General features: G+C 48.2%; 2 protein-coding genes across 2 annotated transcripts in view; one reads left to right on the forward strand and one right to left on the reverse strand.

The window, feature by feature from the left end:
• chsy1 (chondroitin sulfate synthase 1) overlaps positions 1 to 6,987 on the forward strand; it is a 10,505-nt gene extending 3,518 nt beyond the window's left edge. The window contains exons 2-3 of the mRNA XM_017441914.3: positions 836 to 1,331; positions 3,717 to 6,987. Of these exons, the coding sequence (XP_017297403.1) occupies positions 836 to 1,331; positions 3,717 to 5,309 (2,089 nt within the window). The 3' untranslated portion in view covers positions 5,310 to 6,987. The remainder of the gene's footprint in view (positions 1 to 835; positions 1,332 to 3,716) is intronic.
• A 495-nt stretch (positions 6,988 to 7,482) lies between these two features.
• Positions 7,483 to 11,318, reverse strand: part of lrrk1 (leucine-rich repeat kinase 1) — a gene marked incomplete at its 5' end in the record, with an annotated part of 22,680 nt that continues 18,844 nt past the window's right edge. The window contains 3 exon segments of the mRNA XM_037979998.1: positions 7,483 to 8,807; positions 9,007 to 9,111; positions 9,659 to 10,105. Of these exon segments, the coding sequence (XP_037835926.1) occupies positions 8,630 to 8,807; positions 9,007 to 9,111; positions 9,659 to 10,105 (730 nt within the window).

An 11,318-nucleotide genomic window follows, 5' to 3' on the forward strand; every position in this document is an offset into this window, starting at 1 on the left:
CGATCACGACCTCATAAATACTAATACACCTCGATCACGACCTCATAAATACTAATACACCTCGATCACGACCTCATAAATACTAATACACCTCGATCACGACCTCATAAATACTAATACACCTTGATTACAACCTCAGACAGTCTAAGAAGTCTGAAGTGTTTCGGTTTCTTTAACATGCTGGTGGGTTTATGAACTTCCTGCTTTTTTGAAACTGAGAAGTGTTTTTTTTACTGCTGTTTTTTTTACTTCCCCTCAGATTTGAAGTATAAACCTCCCGGAGTACTATCTCAGTACTATTAGCAGTATGTCGCTGGGCTGCGACTAGCTGTAGACAAATCATTTCTCTCGGAGTCCCTCTGAATGTCGTACAATCTTGGGCCAGATGTTGCTGCAGGGATGAATTCCTGTTGCACAACACATTTATTTCCTGTTGGTCCAACTAACCTGGTTCTAAATGTGCGATGACGCCAGGCGCTCTTCTCCCTCTGCAGTTGTAACGCAGCTCCTCTGGGCCACGCTGTCGCAGCAGCGCCACCCAGTGACAGAAGAGCTAACAGCAACAGCACTCAGTGCCAACCTCTGAACACATGAACTAATGTACATTTTTGAGACTTGGAACTGCTCAACAGTCACAACAGTGCTGCTGCAGTTCTGCTATAGTTGTGTGTGAAAGTTGATCAACACAAGGTCTCTCCAGTCCAGCAGTCATTTTGTCCTCAGAGGAGAAGCTGCTGGAGGAAGACCTCCATCTTGGATGAGGACCAGGCTGCTGCGACCTCTTTGCTTCTGTCTGTCTCTCCCTGACTTTATCCGTTTGTTTGTTTGTTTACAGAACGTGGGCACAAACGATTCCCGGTCGTGTGGAGTTCTTCTCCAGCGAGGGCTCGGATACCTCCATACCCATTCCCATTGTGGCTCTGAAGAACGTGGATGACTCGTACCCGCCTCAGAAGAAGTCCTTCATGATGCTGAAGTACATGCACGACCACTACCTGGACAAGTACGAGTGGTTCATGAGGGCCGATGATGACGTCTACATCAAGAGCGAGAAGCTGGAGAGCTTCCTCCGGAGCCTGAACAGCAGCGAGGCCATCTTCCTGGGCCAGACGGGAATGGGGGCCCGGGATGAGCTGGGGAAACTGGCTCTGGAGCCCGGGGAGAACTTTTGCATGGGGGGTCCCGGTGTCATCATGAGCCGGGAGGTCCTGAGGAGAATGGTGCCCCACATTCGGGAGTGTCTACAGGAGATGTACACCACCCACGAAGACGTAGAAGTGGGCCGGTGTGTGAGGAGATTCGCCAGGGTCCAGTGCGTCTGGTCCTACGAGGTAGGAGTCTTCATTCTGTTCATTAAAGTCCAGATTCAAACATCAGTTGTTTGTGATTAAGTAGCTGGTTATTAGCCTCCTTAACGAGCCGCAGCAGGCCGTATGTTTATCTGCTAACATGCTAACAGCGTTAGCTGGATGTTTCTCCTCTGGTAGACGAGCCGTGACTGAATAAAACCTACAACCAGCCCACAGCGTGTTCCCTCCCTCCCCCACAGCCGATGAAAGGCCGGGTCAACGGGCCTGACCCTCTGAAGTTTATTTAACGCTCCACACATGAGGACGGAACAGGAAGTGAATGTTGATGTAAAACAGCCTGTCCTCGGTGAACCGGTTTCTACCTGACCAGGTTTAATTGTTGTAAAGTTTTAGTTCTCAGTTCTCTGCCTCGATCCCGGTTTTCCCTGATTTTATCTCCGTCAGTCAAACTCGTTTAAAATATATTCAGGAAGTCAACACGAGCGGTGCCTCAACACGTTCAGGGCCAGATGTCAAAATGACTGTTTCCACTGTTTCAGGGACAAACCCACAGCTGCAGGTCTTCAGTAAATCCTGACGGCTGTCCTCAGAGGACGGGGACAGGAGGACCGGCTCGCTGCTTCACTTTTAGTTCTGTTTTTTAACCGCACAGAATTCACTGGAACCCAGAAACTGTGACATCACCACCTAATTACAGAGTCGTAATCCCGAGTGGTGAGAATAAATTTTACATTAAATTAAATTAAGTGTCAGCTGAAAGACCAGAGATGCTGCTGAGATCGGTCCAGTTCCCGTCCACTGTGACCACATCCATCACCGTCAGAACCAGCATCCAATTACAGCAGATTATTCTCTAAGAGCCTTAGTGTCACCTGGACTGATACGGATCAGTGTTCGGATCACCCGCCGCTGGGTAAAGGTTCGGATCACCCGCCTGCTGTTCGTTCCACAGGACGTCAGTGATTCTGGGCCCGGCCCGGCCTGTTTCCACACGCTCTGATGACAGAACCGGCTCTTTGAGCCGGGACAGATGAGAGCGGGTCGAACCCTCAGAGTTTTTGCTTCAAAGCTGTGAGTAAAAACCCGACTGATGATGAAGATGAAGATGAAGTCACAGCTGGTTCCTCTTCTGTGAGTGGAAGGCCTCAGAACCGGAGGGTTCTTTGGGTTCTGCTGCTACCCAGAACCAAGTTGGACTGAGTTAAAGGCCTAGCGTTCCATGAAGGAATGCTTATCGCCCGCCACCTTTCATGCTGGAGTTTTAAACTCAGAGTGTGTGGTTAATGACTCTCAGCTACTACCACATCAAACTGGATGAGGATTAGCTGCGGTGGCCATCTTGGATTGGTTGTTTCATGTGTCCGTGGGAAAACAAGCTGACGCCCGGCTGGAAGGAAAACGAATCGTTTTATTTGTTAATAATCAGCTGAAACATTCCTGCTTTATTGTTTTCACCAGCTGGGGGAAGAAAACAAACTCATAAAGTCTGCGAGCTGATAAACTCAGAACATAAAGCTGCATTAAAACAATGACAGATTATTTATTCATTAGTCTAAACCACCGCTGCTCGGTCCTCGGAGGGGGCGCAGCGTCATGGCACTTTTTCTTTTTCCTGGTCCAAAAATAGTTGTGGGCAGAACTGATGTTTAGATGTTTTTGCGTTTCCATGGTGATGGGCAAACGGCGTGGAGAGCGGGCCCCCTCCTCCTGACCGGTTAGAGAGGAAACTTTAACTTAATCCAGGAAGTCCTGTCGAAGCTCACCTACAGACAAATACTCAAACTAAACATCTGACAATGAGCAGCTTTCCTCCATTTTAAAACAGCTTCAGCTTCCAGGAGGAAACCATTCAGGCTCAGTTTGAGGCTGATGTCTGTGAAGGAATCAGACTAATGAGTCTGAATGTCTGTCAGAGTGAGGACGCCTCAGGAGACAGCTTTAAACCAGCTGCACACATCTGGCTGTCAGACTGAAGAAACATCTGGATCTCGACCAACATCAGGATCGACTCAGGCTGCGATTCTCTGAAAATGGGTTTTACTGTTTCAGCCTCACAGAAATGGGTTTTAGATCCAAAAACAAGTTCCAGAGTGAGAACATCTTGAAATGCCTCTGAGGTATCCTACAACCAGACTTCTTCTCCTCCTCCTCCTCTTCCTCCTCTTCCTCCTCCTCCTCCTCCTCCTCCTCCTCCTCCTCCTCCTCGCCCCCCCACCCCGCTCCTCCAAAGTTTTTCTTTGTTTTACCAAATTACAGTTTCTCAAACAACCAGGTCCAAACCTGACTGTAGAAACGAATCAATCTCTAAACCTCAGGTGTCGGTTGAGAAATTGTTCTCAACAGGAAATGAATCTTTTCTGTTCGGTTTTAGGAGCGCTAACGTTAATTCATCTCGTGTTTCCACAGATGCAGCAACTCTTCTACGAGAACTATGAACCCAACAAGAAGGGCTACATCCGAGAGCTGCACAACAGCAAGATCCATCGAGCCATCACCCTCCACCCCAACAAGAACCCTCCCTACCAGTACCGTCTGCACAGCTACATGCTCAGCCGCAAGATCGCAGACCTGCGCCACAGGACCATCCAGCTGCACAGAGAAATAGTCCAGATGGGACGCTACGGTGCGGCCGAGCCCAGCCGAGAGGACCTCCAGCTTGGCATACCTCCTTCGTTCATGCGCTTCCATCCTCATCAGAGAGAGGACGTCCTGGAGTGGGAGTTCCTGACAGGAAAGTACCTGTTCTCATCATCCGACAGTCAGCCGCCGCGCCGCGGGATGGACTCCTCTCAGAGGCAGGCCTTGGATGACATCATCATGCAGGTGATGGAGATGATCAACGCCAACGCCAAGACACGGGGCCGAGTCATCGATTTTAAAGAAATCCAGTATGGCTACCGAAGGCTGAATCCGTTGTACGGGGCCGAATATGTTCTGGATCTGCTGCTGCTTTACAAGAAGCACAAAGGAAAGACCATGACGGTTCCTGTGAGGAGACACGCGTACCTTCAGCAGACCTTCAGCCAAATCCAGTTCAGAGAGGAGGAGGAGATGGATGCCAGGGCTCTCGCCAGCCACATCAACAAGGAGTCCGACTCCCTGTCGTTCCTGTCCAACTCCCTGAAGATGCTGGTTCCCTTCAAGCTGGCCACTTCTGGACAGGACCAGAGGGAGCCGAAGGAGGACAAGGTCAACATTTTGGTCCCTCTGTCGGGACGGTATGACATCTTTGTTCGCTTTATGGCGAACTTTGAAAAGGTTTGTTTGATCCCTAACCTGAACGTGAAACTGTTGATCCTGCTGTTCAGCACCGACAACAACACGGAGCGGGTCAAACAGGTGGAGCTGATGAGGGAGTACCACCTGAAGTATCCCCGGGCTGAGATGGAGATAAAACCTGTAGCTGGTTCCTTCTCCAGAGCTCTGGCCCTGGAAGTGGGTTCCTTACACTTCTCCAACGATTCCCTGCTGTTCTACTGCGACGTGGACCTGCTGTTCTCCAGTGACTTCCTGAAGCGCTGCCGGAGCAACGCCGCCCTGGGGAGGCAGGCCTACTTCCCCATCATCTTCAGTCAGTATGACCCTAAAGTGGTGTACACGGGCAAGGTCCCAAGTAACAACCACTACGTCTTCACCTCCAAGACGGGCCTTTGGAGGACCTACGGCTTCGGCATCGTCTGCGTCTACAAGGGAGACCTGGTCCGAGCCGGGGGCTTCGATACCTCCATCCAGGGCTGGGGCCTGGAGGATGTTGACCTTTATAATAAATTTGTCCAGTCAGGGGTCCGCTTGTTCAGAAGTTCAGATACGGGGATAGTGCACGTCCACCACCCAGTCCTCTGTGACCCGAACCTGGAGGCGAAGCAGTACAAGATGTGCCTGGGCTCCAAAGCGTCGTCGTACGGCTCCACCCAGCAGCTGGCTGAACTCTGGCTGGAGAAGAATGACCACAGCTTCAGGAGGCTGGCCACCAACAACGGCTCAGCCAGGACAGCTTGACTGAAACACCAAGCATGGAACTGAAACTTCCTTATTTATTTTTTACTGAAAGAGAAGGTTGTGGTTTTCTGAGCAGTGGGGGACAGAGACTCCGGTGGGGGCAGAGCAGGGATGGGCATTTAAAGCAAAAACACTCCTTAAATTCATTGGTAATAATTCCATCTTTCTGTGAATATTCAGCTGAGACCAACCTGCAGAAGTGTTTGTCAGGATGTGTGCTTCTTTCAGTCCTTCAGTCCTGCAGGGCTAATTATTTTAACAGAACCGCAGGTGAACAGAAACCTGATGGAGTCCTGAGACCTTCAAAGGTTCTCAGCTTCCTCTCAGAGTCTCTGAGTCTTAGTCCATCTCTGTCCTCTCACTTGAGTTTTAACAGATATAGTCAATATAGTCTCAGAGTCCGAACCCGGCTCCAGAACTCCAGGGCTGGATGTCGGTTCCTGCTGGAGCTCCTCCGAGGATCCAGCTCCAGACCTGCCTGTTCGTTCCTGAAGTCGAGCTCACCCGGGACCACAGCTTCCACTTTATAACCCTTTCAAAATAAACTTCGGACTGAGATGCTGAGTTGGGCGACAGCATTAATTAATTTGATCTAAACTTTGAAGCCCCGCCCATCCCTCAGCAGAGAAAGATTTAAATATTGTTTGTCTTGAGAAAGTGTGAAGATGTTTGAAACTCCAGTCACATTTATCACCAGACCTTCTGTTACATTTTAATGTTTTATTTTGTATGTAAACTGTTTGAACACGATCAGTTATTTTTCTTTTTTCCTGTCATTGTGAACTCAACTGCTGGATTTGAAACTCTTTGCTGTATAATTTATTGCGGCTCCGTCTGCTCCGCCCGGGAACGTCGGGTTTTGTTTTAATGAAGGTTCTTCTCCGTCCACATATTTTAACCCACGATGACCAGCAGGGGGCGTCTGAAAACCCGACCACACCTTAGCTCCGCACCTGTTCAACGGACTGAGGTCCAGTAGCTGTGGCGGCCATGTTGAATGGAGTTGACTGGAGAAGTCGGCCAACGATTAATGATTTAAATCCGTCCACTGGTTCATGAGATATTTTACTAACACAGACACGTACAGGCAGTTACATGATCGCCCACCTTTCAGGGCAGCAGGTGATCGTCTCCTCGTAGGCTGGAGGTGCAGACGCAACAGAAACGATTTTTTTTCTGAACATCTTGAGGTGTGTGGGCGGAGCCTTTATTTGCAGGCTTTTATATTTTTACTCTGTTGATTGAAATGATTCCAGATTGATTCTGTTCTTGTTCCTGTTCTGAAACTGGTTCCCACCAAAGAGTTTTGCACAGTCTGCTCTGGGTGTCCGGGTGTGTGTGTGTGTGTGTGCGGACTGAAGTGGGAGCACACCTGAGCAGGTGTGTCGGTTCTTCCGCCCGTTGCCTCGGGGACTTTCCTGAAAACTCCCGCTCCTCTGATGTGATTTCACAAGCAGCTGCCAACTGCGGAGCCTTTCATCGTATTTAATAAGAGTCGTAAACATGGAGGCTGGCGGGCGCAAACTCAACCAGTCAGACGAGATTTCAAGTCTTTCAGAAACGATTCCTTTCATACGTTTGGATGTGAATGAAGCCCGAAGGTTCGAATCACAAACTGTCTTTTAATGATGTCATTTTGTCACATGTATCATATTTGAATAAAAAAAGAAATTCTGTATCTCCTGTTGTTTTTATTTGTATGGAAGAGAGACCGCAGTTTGATTTCCTGCTTTAAAAATAAAAGCTCAAATGTTAAAACTCAAAGAGACGAGAGTGAAACCTGATTAAAGAAGAAATGTTTGGAACAAAGATAAATTATTATTGGGACTAAACTGACAGGAAGAAAAGTCCTCGGTGGTCTCAGACCGGGTTCCTTCAGGGGCTTCTCCTGTGGAAACTCAAGGAGGAATCAGAGGTCAAAGGTCAGCAGATCAGGACCGGTTCCACCCCCCAACCCGGGCAGTATCAGAACGTCCTGACCCAAAACCACAAAACAAACATTTGTCCCGAAGGTTCCTGCGGTTCCTGTGAGCGTAGCCGGTTCTGGTGGACTGAAACCAGCCGGGCCTCAGAGATCATGTCTGATCAGTGTGTGTGTGTGTGTGTGTGTGTGTGTGTGTGTGTGGGGGGGGGGGTCCTTAAACAGCTGCTTCCAAAGAATCAGAACCAGAACTGTCTTTTTATACCAGAACATGCTGCTTTAATACAAAAATTGCTTCATGTTCAGAACAATCTGTTAATCTTCCTCCAGAACCTGTCAGGAACCCGGATGGGTTCTGTCAGGAACAGAAGGTTCTAAACAGGGAGGTAAAATTTACAGATGATTTAAAACAATCAGTTAAAAACCAGAACCAAGAACTTAGAACGCAAGAATCCAACAGAACCTGTTGAGTTCTGAAGAGTCCATCTGAATGTGACCCGTTAGGTGAACAGAACTCAGGTTCTGTAAAGTCTTTTCTAAAGAAAACTGGATCAGACTGAATTCTTTAGTCTGTTGAAGACGTTTCTCTTCTCGTCCGAGGAGTTCTCTTAGTTCCAAGCTGTTTGAACTCACAGGCAAATCACCCTCCCTCCCCTCCCTGCTGAGGACTGTTAGGCCTCTCCTTCCAGCAGACCGACCCGTAAACACGGAGCTTCGCCTTCGTCCGGTCTGCCTCAGGAACCCACTCCCAACACACCCTCCATCCCAGAGGCCCCGCCCCCGGCGTCCACCCGGCGGTATGAAGGCGTGTCAATCAAAGACAGCCCAGGAAGCTCCAGAACCTTGAGGAACCCAGGGTGGATCTGATCCGGACCCAGAGTCCTGCTGCCACGCAGCTTCAGCGACCTCGGACCTGGATCCAGTTTAAGTCCTCAGACTGTCTGGGATTTAGGTCCTTGAAGCATTCCTTCCACCGCCTGATGACATCACCGGTTAGTGATGACATCATCCCTCCCAGGAGCCTTGTTTTCATGTCAAACTAATGACGGTGGAAATGTTTATTAAAACTAAACATTTTTCAGGTTAGAGCCGTTTTTAGAGTTGACCTGTCGAAAAGGTTTATGAGCCTCAGGAGGGAGGGCAGGGAGAGTGATTTGCCTGTGAGTTCAGCTCAGTGTTTCAGCTCCAGAGGTCAGAAAGTTCCAGATTAGAGGTAAACTTCAGAAGCTCGTGATGAACGGTGTTCAGGTGGAAGTGAAATAAAGTTAAAGCATCAGTTTCGTCTTGGATCCAGATGTTGTGGTCTCTCCTGGTTCCTGTGGGGGTCTCAGGTCTCAGTGGGGGGTTAGAGCTCCTCTCTGCTCGTCCATCGGGGTGGATCCCTTCGGCTCACTCGCTGCTACCTCCTTTTCCTCATGCTGACCTCCTGGCAGCTGAGCTTCTCGTAGGACTGGTAGAAGACCTCCAGCTCACAGCAGCCCCAGGATCTCCAGACCACCAGGCTCCACTCCGAGTCTGTCCCCCGGAAACCACAGACCACCGTGTCCTTCGCCACGAGCTCCGCCTCCTCCAGGATCCTGGGAGGGAGGAGAGGAGGGAAGAGAGCGACTGAATTTGTGGTGGTAGTAGCTGAGAGTGATATCTCACAACGTCACGTTTTTGATGGCTGAACAGAACGTCTGGCATGAAGGCGGCGGGTGATATGCATTCCTTTCTGTTTTTATTTTCACTGTCAAACCAAAGTGTTCCTTAGAGGGACAATAAAGCTGAACTCACCCCAGAGAGGACAGTCCAGGTGGACTGAGGACAGCGACCACACACCCCCTCAGCTGATGACCATCCTGTGACTGCATCTCAACGATCAGCACTTCCCCTCCACGCCTGCAGAACCACACATTTAATCCACCTTTATTAATGAATCAATGATCTGAGCTCAGTTTGAAGGTTCTGGATGTGAGGACCAACATGTGGACAGATGTTAGAACTAATCTGTTCTCAGCCGACAACTTTGTTCTGATTCTGCTGCTTCAAACTCCTGAACCTCAGAAACAAAAAGAGGGACCAGGACCAGGATTTAAGACTCTCTGAGGGATCAAACCGGTTTCACAGCTCCTCATGTGTGCAAACTGAACCCAAATCAGTCTGTAAATTACTGCTGTGGACAGTAAAACTTATTTATTCCTCACTTTTTATTCTTTTGTTTGTCATGATTTTTACTGCCCCTCCTGCAGAACTGGAAAACTCCCAAAACCGATCAAACCCGAGTCTGGCTCGGTAACTGCTTAGACCTGACTTGTTATTGGTTTCAGGTGACAGATGTAAAGGTTTTAGTTGTATTTATCCAGCTTCCTGTTACTCAGGTTTTTACTGCTCTCAGAACTGGTTTAAACTGAAGCTGCTTCTCCGTGTGGACATGTTTCTGCTGTACCTGGGGATCCACAGAGTCCCGTTCACCGGCAGCAGAGTGAAGGCCTGCAGCAGCTGAGATGTTGGGGACGTTGTGGTCTCTGCAGATCCAGGATCAGGATTAGTGGATACCTGCTGATCCTGGTCCCCGCCTGGCTCATCTGGCTCTGTATTCAGCTGCACACAGCTGCCACTGTTGGACAAACTGCAGTCTGTGGGGCTCAGAGACTCCAGGTCTGAAGGTTCCAGGGAGGATTTAGAGGCTATGGAGCAGTAGTCCGTCACTGAGTCCTGGTGCTGGATGATCTGAGTCCCCGCCTCCTCGCTGTGGATCACCGTCACCTCTCCGTTAATCGGTTCCAGCTTCCCATTCCGGTGCAGGGCGTTGATGTCGTCAGCGGTCACCGTGGCGACCCCTACAGGACGCCGCACGGCGAAGACGTCCCGTAGAGGACTGCTGTCCCCACAGCTGAAACCGGGACAAGATCTTAGAAAACTGCACCCAAATCAGAAATCCAGTTTATATTAAACAGCAACTAAGAAAGTAAAAAACAGATTTTAACTGTTTAAAAATAAAACAAACTAGAACTGCAAGCAGTTATCAACGGGTTCCAAGCCCCCACGCTCCGCCCCTATGCGCACGCTCCGATCCCGACGTGTCGCCGGCGTGGCTTCGCCGCCTCTCTCGGCGAGCGGGCCGAGTTGAAACTCGCCAGTACGGTGCGTACTCAAAGGCGCTTCGTAAGACATAACGGTGGTACAATTTGTGTAGAAAGTTCAGGGAGGAAAAGCTAACTGCCATTTGATACCACACAGAGCCAAAGACATAAATTCATAAAAAATTCAATATTCATTCGAAAAATACCAAAATATTCTCAGATGATCAAGTCCACATCAGGAATAATATGCATTTATCTCCATGTCCCTAGTTCCAATGCTGATTCAGTAAAAAAAAATTTAACAGTAATGTTATACCACAATGAGCCAACAAAATATTCATGAAAAATCCATAACTCTTCCAAAAATTACCAAAATATTCTCTAATGACCATGCCTACATGTGGAATAATATTCTTTTATTTCCATGTTACTGGATCGAGCACATTCTTTATGAAAAATTGAAAACGTCATTTTCATGATGTCCAGCCAATATGCAAAAAATCATAAAAAATTGAAACTTCATTATAAAATTTCCCAAATATTCCCACATCACCGTGTGTATATGTGGAATAATGTTTGCAGTTTAGGAAATCTCCACACTCAACGGCTTTTGTAGAAGAAATTGTTAACCTTGGTCGTAGCTGAGCTGGTCATACTGAAATATATTCAGAAATTTGTTAAAAATCAATAATGACTCCAAAAAATCTGCAAATATTCACAGATGACAATTATCATGTCCTTTCTTTGCCCAAATTTTCCAATCCACCATAGTCTAAAGTTTTTTTTCAAAATAAAATGAAAACCGGCTATGTTGGTTAGCATTTATATGTTTTTCTTTTTTAACCACAAGGGGGCGCTCAAATTGAAGCGATATTTCTTTGGGTTTGTAGTTAGGCTAGTTGTGAACAGAGTACCAAATTTCAAGTCGTTCGGCCAAACAGAGTCTGAGTTGCTACTGCTAGCTTTAGTTACGATCTTCGTAGATAGTGACGACATGCTTGAATATAGAGCCGCGAAATTTGA

Source organism: Kryptolebias marmoratus, linkage group LG15, assembly GCF_001649575.2.
Source record: "Kryptolebias marmoratus isolate JLee-2015 linkage group LG15, ASM164957v2, whole genome shotgun sequence".
In the NCBI taxonomy this organism is placed as follows: Eukaryota; Metazoa; Chordata; class Actinopteri; order Cyprinodontiformes; family Rivulidae; genus Kryptolebias; species Kryptolebias marmoratus.